This window comes from Pseudopipra pipra, chromosome 3, assembly GCF_036250125.1.
Source record: "Pseudopipra pipra isolate bDixPip1 chromosome 3, bDixPip1.hap1, whole genome shotgun sequence".
Lineage (NCBI taxonomy): Eukaryota > Metazoa > Chordata > Aves > Passeriformes > Pipridae > Pseudopipra > Pseudopipra pipra.
Window position 1 is genome coordinate 44,361,344 of NC_087551.1, and position 26,497 is coordinate 44,387,840.

The 26,497-nt window shown below is 39.4% G+C and overlaps 2 protein-coding genes and 1 long non-coding RNA gene across 27 annotated transcripts in view; 1 reads left to right on the top strand and 2 right to left on the bottom strand.

Annotated features, from left to right (window-relative positions):
• KIF25 (kinesin family member 25) overlaps positions 1–4,412 on the bottom strand; it is a 43,753-nt gene extending 39,341 nt beyond the window's left edge. For all 3 annotated transcript variants that reach the window (XM_064648939.1, XM_064648940.1, XM_064648938.1), the window contains exons 1-2: positions 4,285–4,412; positions 3,499–3,564 (exon numbers count right to left, since the gene is read on the bottom strand). In XM_064648939.1, coding sequence (XP_064505009.1) covers positions 3,499–3,564; positions 4,285–4,359 — 141 coding nt within the window. In that variant the 5' untranslated portion in view covers positions 4,360–4,412. The remainder of the gene's footprint in view (positions 1–3,498; positions 3,565–4,284) is intronic.
• Positions 4,413–4,423: 11 nt separating this feature from the next.
• LOC135411424 (uncharacterized) lies at positions 4,424–6,929 on the top strand. The gene is made up of 2 exons (XR_010429144.1): positions 4,424–4,539; positions 6,717–6,929. It is a non-coding gene; the product is annotated as an uncharacterized LOC135411424 (long non-coding RNA).
• A 1,329-nt stretch (positions 6,930–8,258) lies between these two features.
• AFDN (afadin, adherens junction formation factor) overlaps positions 8,259–26,497 on the bottom strand; it is a 122,204-nt gene continuing 103,965 nt past the window's right edge. For 6 of the 23 annotated variants that reach the window (XM_064648933.1, XM_064648928.1, XM_064648926.1 and 3 more), the window contains 5 exons: positions 24,483–25,505; positions 17,874–18,008; positions 15,449–15,740; positions 11,174–11,252; positions 8,259–10,432 (listed from right to left, as the gene is read on the bottom strand). In XM_064648933.1, the coding sequence (XP_064505003.1) occupies positions 10,288–10,432; positions 11,174–11,252; positions 15,449–15,740; positions 17,874–18,008; positions 24,483–25,505 (1,674 nt within the window). In that variant the 3' untranslated portion in view covers positions 8,259–10,287. Of the gene's footprint in view, positions 10,433–11,173; positions 11,253–15,223; positions 15,741–17,873; positions 18,009–22,605; positions 22,642–24,482; positions 25,506–26,497 lie in introns of those variants that run through there. The other 17 variants (XM_064648919.1, XM_064648916.1, XM_064648918.1 and 14 more) reach the window with 9 other exon arrangements.

Sequence of the window (26,497 nt, forward strand, 5' to 3'; positions counted from 1 at the left end):
AAACCTGAGCACCAGACTTCTAAAATGCCTTTGCTGTACCTAAACCCTCTTACGTATGTTTGAGGTGGACCTAAAGGGTTAAAATTGTGTCTTCACTTTGGGAAAAGGGCTGGTTACATAGGTGGATTATTAAGTGTCTCCTGGAAACTAGATTTAACTCAGAAAGCATTCTGGAAGGACATGAAACAGAACAAAGACACACGTACACGTGTTAACTGCTGAAGTCCTGAAGGAGCTGTTAATACACAGCCCCCAACTTAGTGTCCATTGCTCCAGCCGCCTGACAACACCGACTCCATTACACTCTGTAGGGCTGTAATGGTGCAAAACTGTGCCAATAAAGCCCTATGCTGGGTCTTCAGAGATCAAAGCAACCAAAGCAATTGTCATTTACTGACAGTGCTGGTATTTCAAATGAGCTGCAACTTCTTCACCCACTTTCCCCAGTACTAATTGCCTCTTCCTTTATTTTTGAAATGCACTTGTCTCTTGTGTGGACTTATTTCCTACTTTATTCACACCATACATTCTGCAACTGCAGTTTCCCATTATTCAAATTAGCAAAGCATAGAAGAGTACAACAGAAGATATGAAAGAGCTAAACCTACTCACATAATGGGTTTTCATTTAATTCCAATAATCTGATAACATTAGGTAAAAATTAAACATTTAATTGCAGTTTAACTACAGATGATATTGGCAAAAACAACAATACAATGTTTTGGTGCTGTAAGGACAAAAAAAGATTATATTTTCAAAAAAAGTACTTCACTTATCTAAACGAATGTTTCCACATGGCTTTTTCACCTTCACAAAGCATGCATCTTCCATTTACAAATGTAAGTGGAGACTCTTCACAACTATGCAGCACCTTAGCACTAATATAAGAAGTTCTTAAATGGAAAAGAAATAGCAGGAAGAGATTATTTTAAAAAAATTATAATTTTCTTTTTGTTACAGGCTTTAAGCTCCCAGAAATTGAGACTAATTCTATACAGTGTTTATACATTCTTTTATTCTGAGGATTTTCAAGACTCATGTTACTCAGATGCAATATTTACAAATAGTTTGACAAAAATGGACCCAAGTAGCACACCAGAATTAGTATTTCTAATCACACGTGAAAAGTTAAGCACATATATAAGCAATTGCAGTACTCAAGCATCATTACTAAATAAGCTTAAGATAGTTAAAACCTACTTTTAACATCTAATCTGCACCATCTGCACAGATTCCCCTTGACCCTCCATATTTCCTAACACTAACAATAAAAGCAGCATGGTCGACTGCTGGTCATTGCAGTCACCCTCTCATTGCTTCCACTATCAAGTTTATCTTTATTGCAAATGTTGCCTTGGTTTAGAAGTTTTCTCCATTAAAATAGTTTTAGCATTCATCAGAGCTGTTCACAGGCCAGAACCTGCAAATCTGTGCTCATGCACAGAAGCAAAAAATTGACTGTAAAACTTTTTATAGTCAGCTTTATTATAAACAGAAGTGAAACTGAACTACATAATAGTGTTCTCCAAAGTGAAATCTCAGTTTTGCAATTGGATCCGTTCTAGCAGACTTGGCTTTATGTAAGGAAGGCTGCGGGATCAGGACCTCAAGGACAGCTAACAAAAGCAAGGGGCATGCAGGTAGATAAACACATTTCCAAATAGACAAAAGGAAGCTTACCAAGAAAGACTCTGATTTCCTATGTTCAGTAACAACTCTTACAATATGCTGCTAGGATAAAAATATACTGGGCTGCAGAACAAAGTGGAAGTGCTGTAATTCATCACTGTCTCAAGGATATAAGGGAAGGTCTATAGCAAGAGATAACTGATGCAGCCTACAGACAAACATCTACACTGCAAATCCTAATTTATGGCAATCCTCATAAGTTTGTCTCCAAGGATCCCTAACTCACTTCATCCAAAACGAATCCAATTAGCTTTTACAAGTTAAGAATGAGACCTCTCTTAACCCTGGTCACTGTGACTGAACTTGTTACAGCTCAATCACTTGGGCAGCTCCACCACCAGCAGATCTGAAGGGTCACGTACTAACAGCCAAGGGCAGTAACTTTTCTCACCAGCATAGCTGGTGAAATACTGAGAGATATTGTGCAACATTGCACAACCTTAAATAATACTAATTTCAATTAGTATTGTTTTACATAGTCTTCAGTTAGGGTAAAACTATTTCATAGATGTCAGTTTAGCTCACGTTTTCAGATTGCTGGGGCAAATTAACCAGGAAGAAGTGACACTCAAGTATTTTTAAATAACTGCCTGAATAGAAACATTACTGCAAGGTTAATTGCAAAGTATTTCCAGAAATCATTTGATATTGTTTCTGACTGGTCCTCATGTGTCTGTAGGTGTTCATACCTTTACCACATTTTTCAATAAAATGAAGCAGTGCTCTATTTGAAAAAGAAGGCTTCATTATCTAATACACAGGCAACTTCTTCCTACATCTGAAGTACCTTACTGACTAGAATAATTTATTTCTTGTGTTTGTGATGGCAAAAAACAATCAGCTAAAATACTTCAGGCTTTCAGTGAATATTAGAAAGCAGAACAAAAACAATAAAAACATTTTCTCAGAATAAATTACAGTGTTCTTCTGTATACCTAGCAAATTTCATTTCAGCTGTACCATCTGCTTCCAGTCAGACTCTGAAAAATGTTAAACCCACTTTTATCCATGGGTGTTAACAAACCCACAGGGAGGGTAAATGGCTTTCCTGAGGTCACAAAACCAGTTAATGTTTCAGCCCAGATTAGAAACTCTTGGCCAACAGTCTGTATCACCACTAATACTCGCAGCTGGCTCTGCTCTAGCAGCATAGATTCTTTACATCTCTGAAATCTTACCCTTGAAGGCCCCAAGCATCATCACAGGCAGCTCCTTATTTCAATAATGGTCTAGATAAACAACCTAAGCTTCTGTAGAAGGATATAAGGAAATGAGGGCATCCAGTTGTTGCTGGGTGCTCTGTGACTCGGTACATGAGCAACACTACCTCATCTTTTCCAGACAAGTGTAACATTAGTGCTGTGAAGACACGCAACCTGGCATCTCTGGTAAGTCTACTCATAATGAAATGTCTTTCCTGCACTCTATGAACAGTCCTCTTCAAAGCATCATCCTAATTGCATCTAAAAAGTGTTCCTGAAAAATCTACTACTGTGTTTTAGACAGACATGTTCCCTGCAAGAAGAAAGCAATATTCCATATTAAACGCTTGCAGAGTCATTCCTTCAGTTCAGTTTTATATATTCAAAACAATAGCAAATATTTAACTTTAAGACAACTTCTAGTTACTTAAACAGTCTAATACTACGATTTTGAAAAGAAAATAAATGCTGAGCCTTAATCCCTTCATAGATTTCCCCAATTGGTAAAAAGTGCAAAATCCAAAAATGGGAAGGCAGATTTTAGGGTATTTTTTTTTTTTTTAAATTTCCTAAGAACTCTTTTTGAAAAAAAATAACTAATAGTCACCTCTGCAAGTTTTAGATGAAGAGCAGCATTTTCAGTTTCCAGGACAACTATTCTTTCTTCTTTGGCCTAAGGAAGAAAACACACCCAAACCCCCACAATAGTAAGAATGAATCACTTATTTAATTGAGATGATAATAAAATGGCAATCAGACTCATTCACTCTGATTAACATTATTTCATTTTGATAGCTTTCATTATTACATTCCACTGCTTCTCAAACTTCTGGGATCAAAGGACTACCTACTCCCAATCTCCTAATCACAATAATATTTCTATACAAGCTTGTAAAAATCAGGGTAAATAGTCCTTTATTTCTATCCTTTCTGTCATTTTGCCTGCTTGTGTGGGAATGAACAGGTACACAGTTTAAATCCCTCTTGCTTTATGAAACCACCGGTTCTCAGAGAAGCACAATTTTATTTATTTACACATAACCACGTAAGTTTCCATTTCCAAGGCAGCACTGTCAGAGGCCTTCCATGGTGTGGCGGCCGAACTATTCCTGAGCACAGGTGCCATCTCCCACAAGCGCTGGGCTTGAGGGAGGCGGGAGAGCCGCTCACTGCTCTGGCACCCCGTTTCTATCCCAGCCCCAGCAGGAGCAGCCTCTCCCCCATACTAGGCGGCCCGACAAGCCCCCCCCACGCTGCCGGACTCAGGCTCCTCTCCCGGAGCCCACTTTTACCGGGAATGGGCAGCATCGGGGAGCGCCGACCGGGACCCCGCGGCACGTGCGGGACTGCAGGCCCCGCCCCCCAACGCCCCAGCCCCGCCCCCGCTCCTCACGCGCAACTGCTGCTCCAGCTGCCGCAGGCGCTGCGCCCACACGGAGCCCGGGTCGAGCCCACGCCGCGGCCGCATCGTCCTCCCCGCTCCCGCGCCCAGGCGGAGCAGGAGCTTCCCCGGCTCCGGCTCCAGCGGGGATTTAACCCGGGACGCGGCCGCCGCGGCCAGGCGGCTGCCATGGTGACGGGCCCGCCCCCTTCCCGCGCTGCTATTGGCTGGACGAGCGTCAGCACCGTCCTCAGCACCTCCCCGTCCGTGAGTGGCAGGGCATTCCACCAATCCTCGAGCGGGGAGGGGACGGGGCGGGGCAGCGCCGGGCGCCCGTGAGGCAGGGCGCCCCCAGCAGGGCGGGGGTGGCGCTACCCTCGCAGCAGGCCTGGCTGAACGGGAGCGGGCTGCTGTCCCTGGGCAGTCCCCTACAGCGACCCATGGGATAGGTGACATCAGAGGTCCATATCCATTATCCCCAGAGGCTGGGGGGGGATACTTCTGCCTTCCTGCTGTGTCACTTGGAATGAGTGACCTCAGAGATCCATATCCATCATCCAGAGAGGCTGGGGGGATCCCACCACTTGCACCAGCTCTTGGGATAAGGGACCTCTGAGGCCAAGGCAGAGAATTAGGGCAGGGAGCACAGAAACAGAAGGGAAGCCTGGTGCTCCCAAGGCTGGTGTGAGGCTCCCCGGTTCCTGGGCCCAGGGGTGCAAACCTCACACCACCAAAAAGGGCGAGAAGGAGGAGGACAGAGCTGAGAGCTCTGATACTGGCTACAGGATTTCTCCCCGTGAGCAGTTGGTGCTGTGTGCTATGGGCTAAGGCTGCAAAGGCCACAAAGAAGATTAAGGGATATGAACATCTGTTACACGGAGTGTGCTGGGAATTGTGCAGCCTGGAGGATGGGAAAGCTGAAGAGGATCTAGTCAATACGTATAGAAACCTGATGGGAGAGCATGAACACCACTGCACCACAGGACAGGAGTGTAAGGGTAGTGTGAGGGTGGTCAAACACTAGCACACGGTGGCCAAAGAGGTTATGGAGTCTCCACCCTTAGAGCTACTCAAACCCCAGTTAGACCCAGCTCTGGGCAAGCAGCTGTAGCTGACCTCGCTTTGACACTTGGTGGGATGATGCACCACAGAGGTCTGTTTATTAACTGAACACAGCCAGTGTTAGGGCTGGACTTAGGACAAGCACAAAGCCTGTGGGTTCAGCTGGTGTGGGAGTCCTGAGAGGCTGCCCAACACAGGAGCTATTCATCCAGGCTGTGGCTGGGGGTCTAACATGGTGAGGTGAATACATGACATACAGTAGTAATATTCCTTAGTGTTCTACTGTATTGCACTGAAAGATTAACATGATCTCGAAAGCAGTCATAATACCATTTGACTATAAAATATGAGAGTATGCCAGAGACAAACATGTCAGCTTCTTGGAAGTGGGAAATAGCACTATTTTTGCACTACAGCTGCTTGGGGGGGTTTAAACCAAAACCAACATGATAATTACAGAAGAATCCAGTTCTGCAAAACAGAGGTCTCAAGTTACTGTCTACTGAACATGGCAAATGTGCTCTCATACAGGCAGCAGAAAATCCAAAGACACAGCAGCAAATCTCTCCATGTTTGGCACAAAGGGATAGCAATCCTTTACAGCAGAACCCAGATGCAAGCCATCTATCACAGACCAAACCAAACACCCCTGTGCATCTCCATCCACTGTCTTCTGTGATGCTGCAACTTCAACAAGTTGCTATGACCTGTAGCCTCAGTTTAAAAAAAGACCCAGCTGGCTGGTTGCAGTTGGGTTTGGGATGCAAAAGCGTAACTCAGTAGTTTGTCCTTGCAACTAGTTCTGCGTTGGTGGAAAAATGAGAACTAACAAATGGATAAAGGCTAAAAAAGAGTTCAAAAGTGCTGCAATGCTGTGGATGTTACAAGATGTTGGCACTGAGTAAGGCAGACAGGATTTTATCAACATCAGCTATTTTGGGGAGAATAATTCAGTATCTTGGGGGGTGTGACTCACAATTCTTGACAGAGAGCTGTGATTTTTATATGTAATGCTTATCAGCCTGCAGCAGCAATCAAGTCAGACCAATGTTATTTTCCAACAAAACTCAGCTTCATCTCAGAAGTGTAATGGTTAATCTCTTCCCTATTGCAGGTTTCATCCACTATTAATGAGATTAAGGATCTTGTTTCTGTAGGTTGTAACAGACAAGACTTAATTTATTATCACTCTGAACTAGTAACCTAAAACTGAGCATCCATAGACTACTCTTATTTAGTCATTTCTCTATGCACCTCTGGAAGGTTGGATAGTACTGAAAACTGTTCCATCTGTATAAAAAAATAAAAATAAAATCACAGTATGATCTGTGACTCATCATAACAGCAGCAATTATTTTTAGGGATTTTCCTTCTATTTCCAGATTTTAGGAGAAGCTGCTTGTTGGGCAAGGAACATAAGTCTGTCAGTGAGATCTAGGCAAGAAACAAACATGAAATCCAGCCATCTTCTGGAAATGCTGCAGCATCAGTTGAAAAAACAGGAAGGAAGAGCCAATGTTTTTCCATTCTTATCATCACAATTACTATGTATGTTTTAAGACTATTTTTAATGAAGCTCATTTTTTACCACTGTAGTTTTTGATTACTTCTGTTATCTAATTGAATTAGGAGGTAAAGAACAATCTTACACAGTTATCACTGTAAGGGCCATCATCAATTAAAAAACCAAGAGCTATGCTGCCAAGGCTGACAACTCACGTTCCTAATGCAAAGCAGATGCTGTTCTGCACTGTTCAGTGTCATCACACCAGTGTGCTCGCTGAGCAAACTCGGCCTGAACTGGGCAAGGCACAGCCCAAAACTTTTTCCCCACTGATAATGCATTACCACTGCTGCACATCACACACATTTCTTCCCCTGCAGCCCCTGGACTATTTTGGTCTGGAAATCAACGTTTCTGTGACACAGTTCACAGCTGCAATAACTATAGTCTCACCAAATACACCACTTTTTGCTTGTACCAGGTTCTTTGTTCTTGCTTAGACTGAGGGACTCCCATACAGAAGAGCAATGGATCGTTTCCTTTTTCTTCTAGGCTAGACATTCTACATTCAAGTAAGTTCTTTTTCCTTAGGCTATTCTTACAGTCAAAAGCTACAGACTCAAAACATGGATAAAAGATTGCCTTCAGCCATGATTTGAGGTCCTGGCAATCGTACTTGCAACATACTAAACAACACTTCCAGCTTTGTGAAGTTCCTTTGTCTCCTTCCCTGTCTTTATACGTGTATCTCAAACTAAAATCCAGATTGTCCTCAATAGTGATTTTGAAAATTCAAGAATGTTAGACCCCACAACTCAAAGAGATTAAGGTACTCACCTGGGAGGAGGCATAGGTGGCTCTCAATCCAGTGGACATACATCTACAGCAGAAGGCATGTGTACAGCACTTCACTGAAGCCTGGCTCCCTCCCCAGGCAGTGCTTAAACTGCTCACTCCCATTAACCACAACAATCACAGTGGAGACTGCATGTAATACTATTTACTTTTCCAAAAGAAGCCATGTTCCAGGTTCCTCTCTGTTGTTAGAAAAACAATGTCAGTATACAAATACAGTACTACTAGCCTGCAAAAATGAGCCCCACTGGTATTTACTACTTCAGACGTTGTTGGTTAAGCTGTAGAAATCACTTCTTTTAAGTCAGTGCCACAGTATCAAACAACACTAGGCCAAGAAATTCTCCTTTCTGATCCATGAAGATCAGCCTCCTTCATTGATTCTCCATGTAAAATTAATTGGCGGTTTTCATCTACTTACTATGAGACACACCAGCTTTGCTTGTAAATTTATTTTAAGAGGACAGGTAAGGCAAAACATACAAATAGCCCCTTTGTTTTAGGATAATGTTGTTAGGAACGCAGAATTAAATAACAAACAGTAGAAAAAACATTTAATGCAAAGTTAAATACAATACAAACTTTATTAAAAATAGGTTGCAAGTGAAATACAGTAGAAATGGGAAACTACAGCAGTTTTGATGTTTTTCATAATAATGCACAGACAAATATGAAAAGCACTTTTACACATATTCACACTTGACCCGAATGCCCAATAGCGGCCAAATCCACTCAACTGAAGGTTATAGGTATTTTTTTGCTAAGCCTTTTTCGGAATCCAGCAGCAACAGTAATTCAGCAACAGCATAAGTTTTTTTCCTTAAGGAAAGCTTGTCACTGTAAGGCTGCTAGTGTTCTCAAGATAAATTGGGAGAGGCTTGCTTTTCCTGATGAACAGACATAGCAAGCATGCAGATCCTTCATTAACACTTTGAACCAGTTTAATCTTCTACTTCATATTTAACAGGTGAAACGGTAAAAGCACACTTTCAGATAAGAAACCTGAAATACGTAAAAAATATTTACACTCCAATTTTCATTAACTTGCATTTATTTATCATACAACTCTTATTAAAAGTGATTTCTTTCCTAAGGCAGTGAAAGTCTACCCCTTTGTATCTGGAAGTGTGCACAATTCCCTAAATATATATTTATAAGAGAACAATATGATACAGGAAAAAAAAATCATCTAAAGCCAGTAAAGGGCTTTGTCAAATAGAAAATTTATTTGGAATCACAATATATATTGTCTTAACATCACACAATGAGAAAAACTTCGATGAGGTCCTTATTCCCAACATCATCAGCCACATAAGCATAGCTGAAGAAATAGTGGGAGGAAAAAGATTAACAATTTAAAATTAAATAAGGCTATTACAGTGTGAAAAAATAGCTTGAACTGCCAAAAATGTTTTCAGTACAACAGTAACAGGATGTCAGTAAAGCCAGCTAGACTGAAGAAGAGCTCACTAGCACTGCTTCCTCAGCATAAGCAGTGATGGTTCCTTGCCAGCGCACCAGCTCTGTTAATGACCTTACTAACCTTCCCACTCCCAAACTGCAGTATTCTATTTGATGCTTCATACTTCAGTCTTTTTCTCTAATATGCCAGTTCACATCTCCATAGAACAAAAAATCTATTGCTGAACTGGTAACAGACTTATCAATACGGTTCCATGCCTAATTACCTAATAACTTCTAAATCTGCCTTTGTCAGAAAACATATGTATCCGTTCTGCTCACCTTGAAACTGGAATCATTACTCCTCACCTTTAACATATTACCAACATTTTGGTCCTAGCTGATGGAGGGCCACTAGTGTAGGCTACTATCTATTGCTTATGTAATTTTTAATGAAACAGTTAACCAAAGGTTTTTATCTTCCCATTTTTGAAAGTCTGAAGCACATATAGTGAGGATGCATCAATATACAGACTTTTCCATAACTACAGATAAACTCATAGGCAACCATTTTAGACCCAACAAATATGTAGGACTAGAAATGTTTTTATTCCAAGGTTCTACCTACAGAATGTGTGTTATTCCAGTACTAAGTAATGGTAAGATCTGTATTGATATGATCATTCTATAAACACCATACAGTATGTCAAACTTGCATATGAAGTCTCAAATTTAAGGTGGCCCAAATATTGGCTTCTTATCAAACAACCTAAAATACTAATTTTCTAGTGCACAGCTTAGTTTAGGCAGTTCAAGCTATTCTCACTCTCTCTGCTCAGCAGCTAAAACAAAAGTGTGTCTGTAAAACACCAGGAAACAGAACTTGACAAGTGCTACTTGGTCTGGTGCACAAGAACTTAACCCCCAAAACAGAAAAGAAAAAGTTACCTTCACGTGATTCATATCTTTAAAATTTTACAGTGCTTTCATTGTATAAACCACAAGCTCCTGGCAAAGTAATCAGTTTTCTTGCTATTGCAACATCTCTAGATCTTAATTAACAGTCTTAGATATAGAGGAATCATAGTCACTCCTTTCAGAAAACATTCATTTTCTGTTCATTAGTAGTGTGCCCCCCATCTCAATCCCTCAATTTGGAGATCTTCCATTACATCTGATAAGGTGCTTTAATCTTATTTTGTGTTCAACTCATTTTCCAGTTCCATTAGTTTCCTAGAAGCTTTTACTTTATTAGATACATCCTGACCCTGTGAAAAAAGTCGTTGGCGTTCCCTGAACGTCAAGTTTTCTGGTGCTCCAGGTAAATCTGCATCTTGACTGGAAAGGAAAAAAAAAATACTTTTTTAAATTCTGATCTCCAATACCTTTAAACATAATAATTCTTAATTACATGTATTGACTGATAGCTTCTTTGACTACAGCAAGAGTCTCCACTCTGTGTTCTGCAAGGTTTCGTTCCCCACACATACCTTTAATTGTGCTATCACTTAAGACAAATTTATAGCTTGTGACCATTTCTTGCATCTTAAAATGAATGGAAATGCCTGCCAATTTTCAAAGTGAAGGGCAGGTATAAACTAAACTAAGGTTCTGTCTATATTAGCACAGCATTGCTGCTCTGGCTAAATTAGCAAGCTTTTCTATGGTGGCATAGGTCTAAGAAAAAGCACTGGAAGACAAAGCATATCTTCAGTATGCTGTATGGTAAAGCTTGTATGAGACATATATACAGCTTGCATTATTGACACTTACTACAATTTTGGTAAGAATCCCACTTGAGAGGTTCTGTTCAGAGTCATAGATACACATAAAACAGTTGCTGCTGTTAGTTTACGTAGATCATTTGGTTTAGTTGTAGTGTCAAAATCTGCTGCTGTTCAGCAGTGCTTCAGATCACCTGGGGACTTGTGGAGAACTTAGCTTGGTTTATAGTAACCCATGATAGAGCCAACTGCAGAACTAATGATTAGCCCACGGAGATACAACAACAGCAACAGAAAATACTGCAGAATTTAGCCAAGTCAGGTGTATACAAGTTCATGGAGTTCTGTATGTCACCTTTTAGATCTTTTGTCTCTTGGATCCCGATAACCTTCCCCAGCAGCTGCTCCTGTAGATCCAGTGTATGAATTTATTCCTTATGCAAAAGAAAAAGTACGTTGAAGGATTGCAGTTACAACACAAAAGTTTTATATTGCATTCTTCAAAAGGTGCAGTGCTTCTTTTAAGAAATAATCTCAAAATAGAATCAGAAATAAATTTAGAGGGTCATCTGACTTCTAGAATATTTAAAACCATTACTACCAAATTCCATCCCCCTCAAAACTGCTTAATTTTTTTATTCCTAGTTTTAAATCAGAACCCATTTTGTTTAGATTATCCAGCACACACCAAATCATGGTCTTTATCTTATTATGGCTTATCTGTAAGACAGACATTAGAAGTTGTTCAAGGAGATCGATGGAAAGAGCAACACACTTCGTCATCCTATGACAAGCTCCACAGGAAATAAGTTAGCTGCAGCTGCTCTCTTTCAAAAGCTGGAAGATTAGTATATATCATGTTTGCAGTTCAGTAGTCAGAATTTTATTTTCAGTTTAGTCTAAGTGAACTGTACTACTCAGAAGATGCCCCCTCTCCCCTGCACTTAAATTTCAAGCAACTATCTTGCAGCACTGCACCTTTAGGTTTATATAACACAACAGGTTTTATACATTTTATTAATTCTTTCTAAAGGCCACAAGACAAAACCTTTTATTTCTAATCAAAAATTTCAATTAGTTAATTCATATTTAAGACCATATTCTCTTAATAACTGTCAAGAAAAGAGTAAAAATGAGTGTCAGCACACGACTCAGATTTGTTTTTAGATAGTTCTGGTCTCAATATTGTACATGTTATGTCTTGTGAACCTTCTTTGGTACAAAAGGAAATGTTTGCTTCTTCCACTGGTATATACAACTTCTCATAAATATTCAGTAAGAGACATATGGTAGTGGAACACACAGGCAAATTTAGTTAGTGTTCTCTAGGCTAAATTTTTTCCACCAAAAATTTGTAGCGGATCAAATCACACTAGGTATGTCAGGCATATGAAGATTTTTTTTTTTTGCTCTCAGACATGAGTCTTAAATCAATGTAAGTACTACCCTTCCCTGCTTTAGAAAGTCTGGATCCACATGCTGTGGTTCAGAGTTTCATTTGCATTAGGATAATAGTTTTCATCTGAGTGTTGGCTTTTTCCTTGATTAGTTAAGGGACCCAGTGGTCTTAAGAAACCCAGTGGAAGAAGGCAAGAGAGCAAAATTTGCAGAAGCGTGGTTTACTAGAGTTAACACTCAGAACAGGAAAGAGCTGTAAAGGACAGGAATGTAACAGAGTCAGCAAGATGGGAGATGGTAAACTGCACAGTGAATTCTGCATTTTGTGCAAACGGCTTTGTACGTTACGCAGGCAGTCTTCATAGAAGCTTGAGCAATCAGGTGAAGTTAACCTGTTCTCATGGCTATTTTAAAAATTATGAAATAAGAGTATTCAGAATTAGTTGTATGGTTTATGAATTAGGCTATTAAAGGCGAAGCATCGTATTACAATATTCCTTAATTGTTACCAAAACCCTAACCAAATCTTTGTGGATTGTCCTTTCGATTGTTTTCCAGGAAAAACAAATGTGCACACACAATACCACTGAACATTTCACTTTCATGAGATTCATTTTTCAATTAAAATTAACAGAGAGCAGCATTGGGAAATGCAATTATATATGAAATGGTACTCTGGGTTGTGGATGATGGGAGGCAAGGAAAGTGGTGGTGACAACTAGTGACTGATGGTTCTAGGGTTGCTTAATTCATTACATGTCTTCAAAGTGCCAAATAAGGAAGGGAAGCAAGGCCCTTTGGAAGCCTTGTTGTGATGGAAGGCACATTTTACTCTACTATAATTGTTTTCAAGTAAGAACTTCTAAAAAAAAAGAAAGTCCTTTGAAAGAACAAAAATTCAGGACCAAAGTTTCATGTCAGAAGCCCGCCATTTCAGAATAGTCCTAAGAGCAAGTTGACAATATAGATAGTTATAGTGATTGAAGATAATTTTTTCCACTATTCCCTGTCTATAATCTTATTTTAGCTCACTAATTCTCTGTGATATCCAGTGTTCTGATACAAAACTGGCTGTGGGTTTTTCAGTGGCTTCACCTGCAGGGTAGGTATAATGGAACTACTTGCATTATAATGGTAGCACATAGCAGGTAGTGTCCAGTGTGTCTGCTTATACTCCAGTCTAACAAAAACACACTGAAAAGCTAAAACCTTCCCTCATCTTCCTTTAAGATTTGGAACCTATGACAGAGCCAGACAGGAGTGACAGATGGGCTTGCAAGACCCATAGACATTACTACATCTTGAGATCTCACAGGCAACACCAGGGTAAATAACGAGGCTTTTTTTTCTACCTTTACACAACTTGGGTGCTGTACTGACTCCAAATAGTGAAACTACTAAGCATCAAGTACATCAGTGGGACAGTACTTTTAAGTGAGCTAAACTAATGACACTTCAGCAATACTAAAACTACACAATACTGTTCAGAGCTTCCCTTCGACACTTCCCTTTGGAAGCAGTCCAAATGTAGCAGAAGCCAATTTGCCCTGCAAAGGAAAGGATGTCTTGCTGGAAAATGATGGCTTGAGCCTCAACTGAAAATGAGGCAGACAGGAAGCTCAGTGGCTTCATACATATCCTAAATCAGATTCGTATACTACTGCAGCTGGATTAGAAGTGCTTCTGAGAGATGGAAGCAATTCGGAGGCTCATATTCTCCCTGTGACCAGGGCACACCTCTGAATAAAGCAAGTAAGTGATTTTCCTAATTCATCAGATAGTCAAAAAAGTGATGAGGGATATAACCATATTGTAGGCTTCCACCTGTGTAACTGAGACTTGAATCCAGCAAAAAAGTTATCCATTCTGCTAGAAGCCAGCCTAAACATTTTCCCCTGCGATCTCACGTGACTTGGTACTCTTTTCATTTTAGAAAAATGACTTGCTCAGCTGGAGTTGGTTGTCAGGCACTTGTTTACTTCCAGCATAAGTAAAAAGAATGAACTAGGGCAATAGAAGAAACTAAATGTAGGAAAAGCTGCCAGCAGATGCTGCTGTTTAAAGACAAAGTATTGTATCAATAAGCTGCAAGTTTATTAGAGTGAGATATACTCAAAGAGTTAAGTATATTAAGATTCCTCCTATACAGCAGCAGTTTAAAAAAAATTAGCATGGAACTTTGGACTGGATTAGCTTTGACTTCATCGGTGTAGCTAAACTAGTACTCTGCAGATAAAATATGGTGCTGAGTTACTAGCAACTAGAGCTCTTCTTTAAACTCCATTATGGTTGGCCACTTGGAGTTACAAAAGAAACAAGATGAGGAGACAAACACAGAGGTGAAGAAGGAGTAAAGCAACAAGTGCTAAGATGAAACTTAGATCTTTGCCTCTCTGCAAGGAACTGCACTTAAAAAAACAGAACTACAGGAATAGTGCCTAATACATGAAACTAACTGCATGTCCTTTATGTCTCTTGGTGCTTGTGTGTTTCAGAACTACATCTACAAAGGTAATTTTTAAAGCCATTTGCACACACGATTAAAAGAGAGTACCCTGGTACCAACAACGAAGCAGAGGATAAGCTCTGTCCATGAACCCATTAGGAGAGGTTTCCTGTGTTCAAGAAAGGTGCACTTCCAGATGCCCTGAGTAAACAGTGGTCATTCATACAAAACAAATCACTGAAAGATACAGAGTGAAAGCCAAGACCAACAGTACTTTGAATTGGTTGAGTAGCAGTTAAAATAATTTCTGATTCATTGTATGAAAGATGGAATTTTTGTTTTTGAAAAGTTTGGGTAAAGAGGAAGAAAATTTGAGAGATCAAAATAATTAAAAATTGGAGGATTCATATTAATACCAGGATTTAAGTTAGATCACCAGTGTGAAAACAGTGATTAAGTGGGGGGGGAGGGGAAATCACAAAATAAGCGATTCAATCTAGAGCACCAGAGTTGAAAACGCAAGGATAGTTCTGTAGAGACGATTGATTTCATTGTGTCTACCTTTAGAGCTGCTGGAATGGATGAAACTCGGTTTGTTTGATGGGGGTGGGGGCTGGGTTTTTTTGGCAGTAGTACTGTTGGCATTGACTGGAGATGACTGGAATGAGTTGGAAAGAAAGATGCCATCTGAAACTGGGCGAGGCTGGCGGGAGGGCTGCTGTTGCTTAAGGGTGGCAGGAGGAAAGTCACCATAAGATTTTCTTGTGCTGGAGTACTTATCCTGACCTGCTAGATTGGAATCCTCCTCCTCCTCATCATCATCATTGTATGCAACAAACTTGGCAGTATAAATCGTGTCAGGGGAGAGGACCTGTGTTTTGAGGTAAGAGGTGTTTCGCTGAGGTGGGGGAGGAGGAGCGTTAGATGAAGGGGTTGGGGATGGGAGTTCATATTCCCGTGGAAGTGGAGGTCTGTACAGACCAGGCTCATCAGGTTCCAGCAATCTTCGTTCAGCTTCATCATGCTGCCTGCGCCTTTCAGCCTCTAAGCGACTGTAATATTCCTCTTCCTGTCGCCTCTGTAAGCCCAGAGGAAACAGAAACACACTGGTCAGACATTTCAGTCTAAGAGAGATTTAAGCTTTCCATCACTGAGCTACAAACATCTCATGTAAATATTTTATTTTTTTTTTTGTCTCCTTTTCTGGCAGTGAACAAAGAAGGACATCTATATGGATTCGTATAAAGAATATTTACTACTATGAAAAAAACTGGCACTCATGCCTGTGGTCACTAAGGCAACTGCCTGTGTGAACTAAGGGCAATTACAGCATTTATTACTCAAAATGTAACTACAGTTAATAAGGTGCAGATTTACTACAGCTGTAAAGAATCTGTGGGAGAGGAAAATAACTAAAATTAACTACCATCTTAAAAAAGGAACTTTGTAATTTTGCTTCATGCTTATACAATGTAAGTTAATCAACAGAGCCTTGGAATAGATGACTCCTGACAACACTTCTGGTATAAATACCAGGAAAACTACTTTCATGCAGAAATCAAATTACAAAGAACTTTTCCAAAACAGACATCAAATGAATATTTTAAAAAAACGTTTGTAACAGAAACTATGCTAATGATATTTATAAAAGGCTACTGACCATTTAGAAGGCCATGAAATATCTTTTATGTATTTTTTGACTTTAAAAGTTTATTCTTTAACTAAATAACATTTAACTTTATTCAGCTCTTGTCTAAGACACACGGTAAATTAATACAAGAGTTTATTCAGTAGTTTGGTAACGAATGAAAATGTGTATTTGGGAACTGTATGTTACCAAACCCCTTGTGTATAAGCATAGTAAGCTTCTGCTGGGAATATATGACATTTTGAACAACCACCATATTTTTAATCCACATGTTTAAAGAAATCCACCTTAGCTCCTTATCTGTCCACTACTGAGTCAGTTATCCTGAAAAAGATCATAAATATGGTCTTGTTCATGTAGAGTAAAGAATGAAACTCATCCTCTTGTACTATTCTCTAAAACCATTGTACTGATGGTAGGTACCAAGTTCCAAGTTTGTAAATGTGCAAATATCTCACACAAGATCTGTCAGTGAAAACCCTTTCAAGTATGTGATCCAAATGTCATTTGCTTGCATTATCATCAGAAATTAAGAAAGCCTTGGTTGTTTTTTCTTGGTTGCCTTTTTTTTTTAAGCTTCCTACAGTATACTTTTAAATTCTTTTCTCAGTCCAGATACACCTTCCTCACTTCTCATCCATTTGCAACCAAAGCTTAGCTCTCTTCTACTCATCAACCCATGCTGCTTATGAGAAACAATTTAACAAAGTATGAAAATAATGTAACAAAAAAAATTAATAAAGTTAATACATCTAAGGTTGGTCACTGGGTTTTTTTTAAAATATATTTGCTCAATCTTCCAAGATGACCACCAAAACTACAAGATAGCTTTCTTTCTTCTTTCTGAAGTCAGTGTTACTAACAGACAATCTGAAGAGAAGTAACTGCTCATTCTATAGGAACAAGAGGATCTTAAACACGCTAAAAGCCACATGAACTGCTTAGTCTTCTAGTTTTGATCAATAAAGCTTCTCATGTATAATGTTCTGAAGAAACCGACAATCCTGAACTTTTACAATCTGTTTGACTGCACAGTGACTTATCTGCTGAAATTATTTATTTGCTTTCTAGAAATTAATTCTCTTCCTCCAATAGTTCAAACATAAAAACAATTTGGAATACTCATTACCACTCCACTGTATTTCATATTTCGCTTTGTATTTTAAAAATACTGAAAAAATATTTAAGTGCCATCTCTGAGATTTAGCAAAACCCAATACCACTAACTCATCCATTATATTAAAGAAGGTACACAAGTCATGCTGGGGGACTGAAGGAAAACAGGAAGGAACTGACTTCTTCCATAACTTTCAGAAAGGCTATGAAGGCAAGTCTTTGCCACTGCTAAAAACCTTTGGACGATAAGCCTACTACCGCAATACCAGTCAACTCCAGCCAGCAGGAACGGGCTATTAATTTAATTACTTGGTTTATACTGGAAAAAAGGAAGCCTTGGGTCACTGGGCTACTGTGTTTAACCCCTGCTGACCCAACACTGAGCTGTCCCTGGCTAGGAAGAGAAAAGGCCTGCAAGAATCCCTGCAGCACTTGGAATACCACAACCTTTTCTTCAGCCTCTCTCCTGGTCCGCTCCTCCTCTTGCTGTCGTCGCTCTTCTTCCTGCCTGGCCCTGTCTTCTGCTTCTCGTTTCCTCATTTCTTCCAATTGCTGCTGCCGTCTGCGTTCTTCATCCTGTAACTAACAGAGACACATCTTTAATTTTTTGCCACTCACGTGGGCAAGATGAGTCAAAAAAATGTAACTAAGTACTGGCATCTAAAAATAACTCATTCAGTAGAAAGTGGTATACTACAGATTTCCAGCTGTTAAGAGTATGCTTTGTTACATTCATTTTCCTAAAATCCCTAAGGAAAAAGAAAAAAAAAAAGACAGAGGTACACAGAGGTAAATACATAAAAGCACAAAGTACACAGGGAGACATTTATATATATGGACCCCTAGCAGAAGACTGAGGTGAGTCACGTTCCAGACAGGTTCAGCAACCATAGTCTCATAGGTACAGTAAAGTGAAATTAAATACTTGGAACCAACAGTCTACAGCTCCAGCAGTCAATTGTTTTTTTCATTCTGGATTAGTATTTAAGCACCGGAAAATCATGACTCATTAGTCAAAGGATCAATCCATTTAAAGTAACAGGCTCATTCAACAAGTCTGAGAAGAGTCTCAGGAGATAAATAAAATCTCCCACTGTATCTGCAGCAGATGTGTTTTGGAAAAAGCAGAGAACAAGAGAAAGAAAACTGACTACTGAGATTAAACAGCTCACATGGACAACTGATGTCCAACAGACAATACTAGTTTATATATGCTTATGATACTGAACTGACAAGAAAACTGAGCAACAATCCAAACTCTGCATGATTCTTTAAAGCTAACAGTATCTAAGCCCTTCATGTACAGGAATATTCACTGGCACAATACTCACAAGTAGAAATTAACTGGATGTTAAACTAACTGGATGTTAACTAAAAAATGCTGTGTTATTTCTTACTGGAGCTATGTTTTAAAGAGATTTTTTTTTTCTTCCACACAAGATTTTTTTATACTGATTGGTATAAATCAGTAAATCACTGGATCTTGCTAAAACCTGCATATAGCAAGGGTACTTTTCTACTCCTGGATTTCTTTTTACAGTCCAGCTTCACTTACAAAGAAAGACCCTTAAGATACAAAGCAATAATGATATAGTAAAATAATTTAGTTTTAATAGACTTTGTGAGGACAACCTTCATGTAAGTGTCCCCCCCAATTAATTAATGGGAAATGTGCTTTAAAGCAGAATAGATTCTTAATCAATTTTCCAATCAATTCTGAAAAGGTCTAAATTTTTTTTACTAATTTTCTTGCAATTATTTCCCCCCACTGCTCATTTTTGAGCATGAAAGCTAACGAACAAAACGAATTCATTTCATTTAGGCAGTTATTTGGTGAATGTATACTAGAGGATGTCACCTCCAAGTAAATTTCACTTATTTAGGGCTAAAACTGTCATTCCTAACTAAAAACACATAGAGATAGAGATCAAGATCAATTTGTACTGCAGAGCAGGGAACATAGTAGTTAACTGAATCCCTGCTTGGATTTAGACTTCTCTTTGTCTTGGTTATTAAAAAGACGTTATTTTAGTGAAGGAGATAATACTGCTGTCAAAAGGAAAGACAGCTAATAATTCACAAGAGTTTATACAAGATGAGTAATTTCCTCTTAAAATCAAAAAAGGGTAAGTAAAAACTGCATGATGAGAAAACACAGGAAAACTCCTTGACCCTATCTCAACTGCATTTAGAAAATACCATGAAAATGGCAGTTACTGCTCCCAGGTTATTGTATGCATGCCTTTTTGCTTAGTAGCAAATATTCCTATTCATATGCTCTTAAACAAGAAAATATTTCCAAGTAAATTAAAGGGAAAGTAGGACTGGTTTGTTTAATTGTCTTGTGACCTTAACTGAAGAAATAAGGCAGCTTGGGCAGGCTGCCCACCTGGGAACTGTTGTCAACATCTGAGTCATAATAACTGCGAAGACAACTGTATCCAAGTTGGAGGCTATTCTAAACACAATACCTAGTAAAATAACTAAAAACTCTATGTAAGGCACAAGCAAGAATACAGCAACTATCAAGAGATGACATTTCATTTCTTTATGATCAGTAACTAGTTTCTACTTTGGGGCATTCTCAGACCAAGGCAGGGAGCAGTGGGACGATAAGGCATGCCAGAGCACTTGCGGGCATTCGTGTCTGTCACTGGGTGCATACCACAGTACCCAATTCTAACTTCATCCCAAATTTTCAAGACACGAAGCTTTGTTTCCCGCTTCGAGTAAGAGGACTATTAGATTCCTGAGTCGAGAGTATTTCGATTTCATGCTTCTTTATCCCGATTAGTTATTCTCGTTTAAAAGTCATGTTTTCATGTGATTTACTGATTTTGGATTTTCTCCAAAGCTGCACATGCTTATGTTTTAACAGGTAACAACTGATCTGTAGTGCCAGAGTGAAGGAGAAGAGTGTCCTGCCAGCTGTAACTGAGCAAAGCAGCTGAGTACAAAGCACCAATTCTTTTCCCCTGCTTTGTCCCAGCTCTACAGCAAAGTGCCAACAGTTCCCTCAGCTGCGCAACTGTCCTCCTATTGCCAACATATGCTCGAAGCACTTTTCCTACCTAGAAGGGCAAAGATGACCAACTTTCCCCTGAGCTATTGCTCCTTGTAAAAGGGCCAGTGGGCTGATCCCTATCAGGAATGTTAAGATATTCACAGGACTAGCTGGCATCCAGGAAGTCTCAGATTTCAGATAAAGTTCATTTCTCTAAGCACTGCTTAGAACACTCTGAAAGATGTTCCAGAAGAACTTTAAATTTATACCTATTTATTTATGACAACTAAAGCTGGGTCAGATCTGATAGTGGCCTGGGGAATTTAAAAAACAAACACTAGGCCAAGCTGACAATTCATCAATTCATGCATTAACTGTTCATCACCTTTCATCAGCCCTGTAATTAGCAGAACAGCTAACACCAATGCTCACATTAGACATACATAAAAAGCATTGAGCATGGGAAAGCTTTTTTTTTTTTTTTTTTTTTTTAAGAAACAAAGTAGTAATTTGGGTACATGAAGTGGCATAGTTGAGATGCATTTATGTCTGGAAAGTCATATGAATAGTATGAAAAAGGTGAAAATAGGAAAACGCTGCTGGGTGTAGCGTTTAACATCATCTATTTCAGAATTAGCTTGCTGTCGTTTTTAAAGCTAAATTTTTAAAGCTAAATCCAATAAACATAGTAAATTATTGACTGATTCAGGCCATGGATCCATCTAGCACAGTATTCTGTCTCTGACCATGGCAAGAAGAGCTGTACGTGAGCCTGTCCACTTCTTTTAGTATCTCCCTAGCATTCAGCACAGTACCAGAGATGTCAGCTGGTACAGCCTTGTGTAATCCTTGAAGTAGCTGTTTACAGGCATGATGTGTATGAATTTGTCTAATCCATTTTTAAAGCTGATGATACTGTCTGCCTTCACAACCTCCTTTCACAGACAGATCCAGAAGTTTACAGTCTGCTTGGCAAAATGCTTTATCTATACAGTTGCAGCTCCAGGGACCGAGGTTTCAGCAAAAAAATACAGGAGTAGAAATAAGAAAAAATACTGATAGATACTAAGTCTGAAAAAAACATGACTCCTAGCTTGTCCAATAATTCAGAAACCTGGCGTATTTCACCTTTTTCATTGCTGTAAACTGCTTAACACTCACAAACCTCAGATACAAAAGTGAACACCTTAGATTTATAAGTGAATCGATTTATAAGTTACCTGAAGTATGCATTTTAAAAGATGATTTTGTTTTTCATAAAGCAGTGCCAAATATGCAAATCTGAGTTTTGAACCAACACATTTACAGTTTTTTCAAGCAGCACAAAGTAATTATACTAACAAGAGCTGCACACATCACCTTTCTTTCAAACAGGTAGACTAATTATATAGAAATACACTTTGAAGGGCATGTACTTCTCTAGAAGACTACAGAACTTCTTTTCCATGTACCCATGTCCAATGAGAGCAAAAAAATACAGAACTAGCTGGAGTAATAGCAATTACTTCTCCAGTTTGAAAGCCAGTTATGTTTTAGATGCAAGAAAATAGTAGTAACCAATTTAAACTGAAATTATATCATTGCTGAATAACTGCATGTTTATGTAACCTACTTGGAAATATTAGTTCAGAAGTAATTTCTGAGTTTAGAAATAATTTTTATGTTAATGACAAAACTGTAACACCTGTAAGCATTTCAGCACATTTCAGCATGTGCTGAAGTGGTATGCTGTATTTTTAGGCTCTCAAGACAATTTCACTTCAAATTGGAAAGGAATGGTGTTCCTAGAGCTCCTCTAAAACCTTCATGGGTGGTAAAGGGAAAGGAAGAAATCTTACCTCACAGCCTGTTCATTCAAAGTTATTAGTAAGATTTTATAAACACGATTGCACAAAACAGCAGATACATAGTTTTATATTAGACCACTGCTACAACAAACAAATCAAGTTTGCAAGCAGAGCACAACATCTAAAAGGAAGGAAACACAGGGAAAGGAGTCACCACATCTGAAAACACTCAAATGCATGCTTGCAGTTAACTTACTGCTTACTGTATCACAATGATTTTTGAACACCCAAAGATGCCAAATCATCATCCAAAGCACATAGAGTGTTTATTAACAATATAAGGAATTGAAATGGCAAAGAGATATTGAAGAGAAAGAAACAAACATACCAAATCTAGAACAGAGATTGCTGGCACTGCAGTCTGCTGCAGGTAGTAAGAAAGGGGGAAAAAAAGAGAGATGCACAGTGAAAATAAAGATAGGTTCGACTTGCACTATTTCAAAAGCATTTTCTTTTATTTGTTTAGTCAGCTGCTTTAGAACAAGGAACTGAATTGACATAATCCTGAAATACAGAAATGAAAACAAATAATCCCAAATTTTAATTAGTATTGCTTTGACTCATTCAACACCTCAGTAGTTCTCCAGAGATACTACGTATTGCATCTCTAGCAGTGAAATGTAACCAAAATCAAACATTAATTCAGTTCAAGACAACTGTTATTTTTTAGTTTCAAAATGTTCCAAAAAGCTGGAAGAACTTTATGGAAAAATAGTGTTTTAAATCCAGCACTTATAGAGAGGACTGATAGCAAGTTATGCGGTACAATTGGCTTTCTTTTAATGACACATGGCTTTCTTAGCCTTGCTACAGTAAAATTTTCAAGACAGTTTGTTAAAATGGCAGTTCAACTTGAATTTTTTATGTGCATAGGTAACTGCCTGTGTGCTACAAATTACATGTTAGTAATGCTGGGCTTTAATGCAACCAGTTTGCCAAATATAGATTTCGCTTTTCCTTTCTTCAGTTTCCAAGTTTGAGGTATCTATTGTTTTACACAATAATAAAGTTAGCCACAAGAAAAAAAGGAAAGCAATGCAGACTGCAGCGAATATGAGAAGAGTAAGTTTAGGAAATCAAGCTGCCAAAACAATCCTGAACTCAAATACTACTCAAGCCGCTAGCTATTTCTGAATGTAAAAACAAGCATGTCCAAACATTTCTCAAGAATTAAACATTGCTTATCACAGAATTAAGTCAACTTTTCAAGACAAACACACAGAAGACACTCAACATATTACAGAGCTAGTTTTTAAGCCTGGCAAAGCATAGCTATTGGTATGTAACTTGGGTATCCATGCTATTATTCAGAAAAGAACAGATTTTCCGACAAACTTTTTCTCATTAACAGTAGTAGATTTAGCAGAGTCCGAGAGACAACAGCCACCAGCAGAGCGATTAAAAACTTCATCATACTATTCAGTTGTATTATCTTTTTACATATGAGCTTCCACAGAACTGAAGCTAAAGTAAGCAAACCTTGTCCGATGCTGATCAAACAAGACACCATGCAAAATCCAGGTATGTATGAGTTGGAGCCCTAGACAGGGTCTATTAGTTGTTACAACACTCAAAACCACATGGTTCAACCCAATAGCTTCCCACTGCCGGGGTCAGCACTGAGGTGGTGGTAAAGGTAGAGGTAACACCTTCCTTTACTTGGAGCAGACCAGCAACTCGGAATCGCCATTCAGTTCACGATTCCCTGGAAGCACTTATGTCATGCACTCACGTCCAAGACTATAAAGAAAAACTCTTGGGAGTAAATATACTGGGGGTGGGGGGAGGGAGGGAGAAATCACATTATTTTTGTTCCTCATTCTCCTACAGACTTTCAAAATGTCAAATGTTTTTGCATACCTTTCTGTAAGCAAATTTCTGCCATATTTTACCTTTTAATCATACTCCAGGTACGCGGCAAAATCCCTTTATCCAAAGGGAATTTCTTTCCCCAAAACCAGAAAAGTAAATTCAATTGCTAAATATTCAATTGCTAAATCTATAAAAGGTAGCTTTGATACTTTTATAATACATCATTTAACTAGTGAAGCCACTCTAAGTTATTAGTTTTAAAATTCAAGATATTTAAGAAAGCTTCATCCTCCTTTACCCTTTAAGAACATCAAAGTACCAAGCCAAAGCATGAAAACCCACCAAGCTAGATATTTACAATACTTTTGTCTAGAAAGGATTATCCCCTTTTACCCTTGCTCTTCTTTCTGCCTCCAGTCGCTGCATGATGAGCATAGTATCCACATCATCATCCTCCTCTTCATCATCATCTTCATCTTTTTGCTTCGATTCTTGAAGTCGCTTTTGGAACTGCCACTCAAGCATGAGTTTACGGAGGCGGTCGTTTTCTTCCGCTGTACGATCAGGCTTGTTCTGAAGTTCCTGAATCTCTTTACTAAGCATGTCCACAATGTGCATCTGTTGCTGCTTCTCCAGTTTCTCCTTAGCATCCCGTTTCCAGGGATCTGGAGAGAGGCTGTCACTAGAGGACAGTTCTTCCTTGCTGATAGTAATGTACTGCAGATCTCTCCGCTCAATAGTCCGAGGCTGCTGCTGGGGCTGCAGCTCTCGAATAACTGTTTCTTGAGACCTCTGCAAAGTTGAAGGCTTTTCTGATTTCACTTGCTGAAGGGGAACAGGAGGAACCACAGGTTGAGCAGGAATTAGTGGCTGAGAACGCATTTGGCCCAGTTTTCTCTCCTGCTCACGACGTTTCCTTTCTCGTTCTTCTTCCAAACGTGCCTTTTCCTTTTCATACCACCTCTGATGCTCTTCTCTTTTTTTACGCTCAGCAGCAGCTACCTGAGAGGATGCCTGTGCTCCTATCTGGTTTGGAGGAGGAGGGGGAGGCAGAGGCAAATCCATTTGTAGTTCATCAAATTCGGCTGCATAATGCACTGGAGGAGGCGGTGGTGGAGGGGGAAGATCTGTTCTGATGGGCTGGGAAATGGCCACTGGAGTCGGCTGGCTAGTAGCTGGAGTTTTCCAGCGGCCAGGTCCACTTTTAGCTAAACAAGAACCAGGTGAGACTGGTTTGGAGGAATGGTTCAGATGTTCCTGGCTAGATGTGCTGGAATCCACAGATGAATTTATCCACTGATCGCTGTCCGATTTCCGATCAATATATTCCACATCCTTCCGTATAACAACTTCCAAACGACTCCTCTCTGGCTGGAAAACTTTATCTCTGAGCTCCTCCTGGGAACGAGCTACACGCTGAAAAAAATTTAAACAAGGCATGTATATCATAGTCCATCTATATTAAAATGTATTTGAAAATGGCTTACAAAACACATTCTTATTACTGGAGGTAATTACTTTTCAGCATTTCCATGCCCAGTAAGTTTCCCAAAACCAACAATAAAATACTCTTCTCAGTCTTCCTAACTCATTTGTGTGATGGAAGACTTAACAAGCTCCAAAGTGCCTGGGAACTGGACTAGGAGGAAGGATGAATGCAAAATGGAGTTTAAGCTGAAAACCTCCCCAGCTCACACAATTTCTCAGGACTATCCCTGACATGCCCTCCCCCACATGTGAGTACAAGAGTCCTGGCAGCTCTGAGCAGCGGCTCAGGCATACCAGCTCTGCCATTCAGGCTTCAGCTGGCTTGACTGAACATCTTTCCTATTGGGAAGGCAAACAAGAGAGGCTGCTGAGAGAGAGAAAGGGAGCCTCTGCCCACCCTCCTCCATTAACAGGCGAGATGACCCGCAGGAAGCTCTCATTACTACAGCGCCATTCAGGGTACGGAATCCGGGCAGGCAGGTCTGATTCTACCTGCTCCTGAGGCATGGGTGTATTGGTCTGACATTTTGTTGCTTTTTTAGTGCGTTTTTCTATACAAACTCGGGGTCTCATTGCACTCTACAACAACCTGAAAAGGAACACTGGACCGTAAATTAGGCTTATCAAATCTGTTAATTATTTTCTTGCAGCAAATATTCCTAGTTTGAATGTTAGGAACTACTAAGCACTGAACACATAATGCACCAATTATCAACAACTGAGAGAAGACTAACAAAGCAAACTCCTTTTCTTTTTCCTCCATCAATGACCTAAACCATGACCTCTAAAGAATGCCTTCTTTGAGAGGAACAAGTGTATTTTTTATGCTCTATTAGTCCAATAGAGCTGAACACACAGCTATTTGTTTTAGATTTGCTGTAAAGATGCACCTAGCCAAACAGTTTGCTAATGCCTTCAGA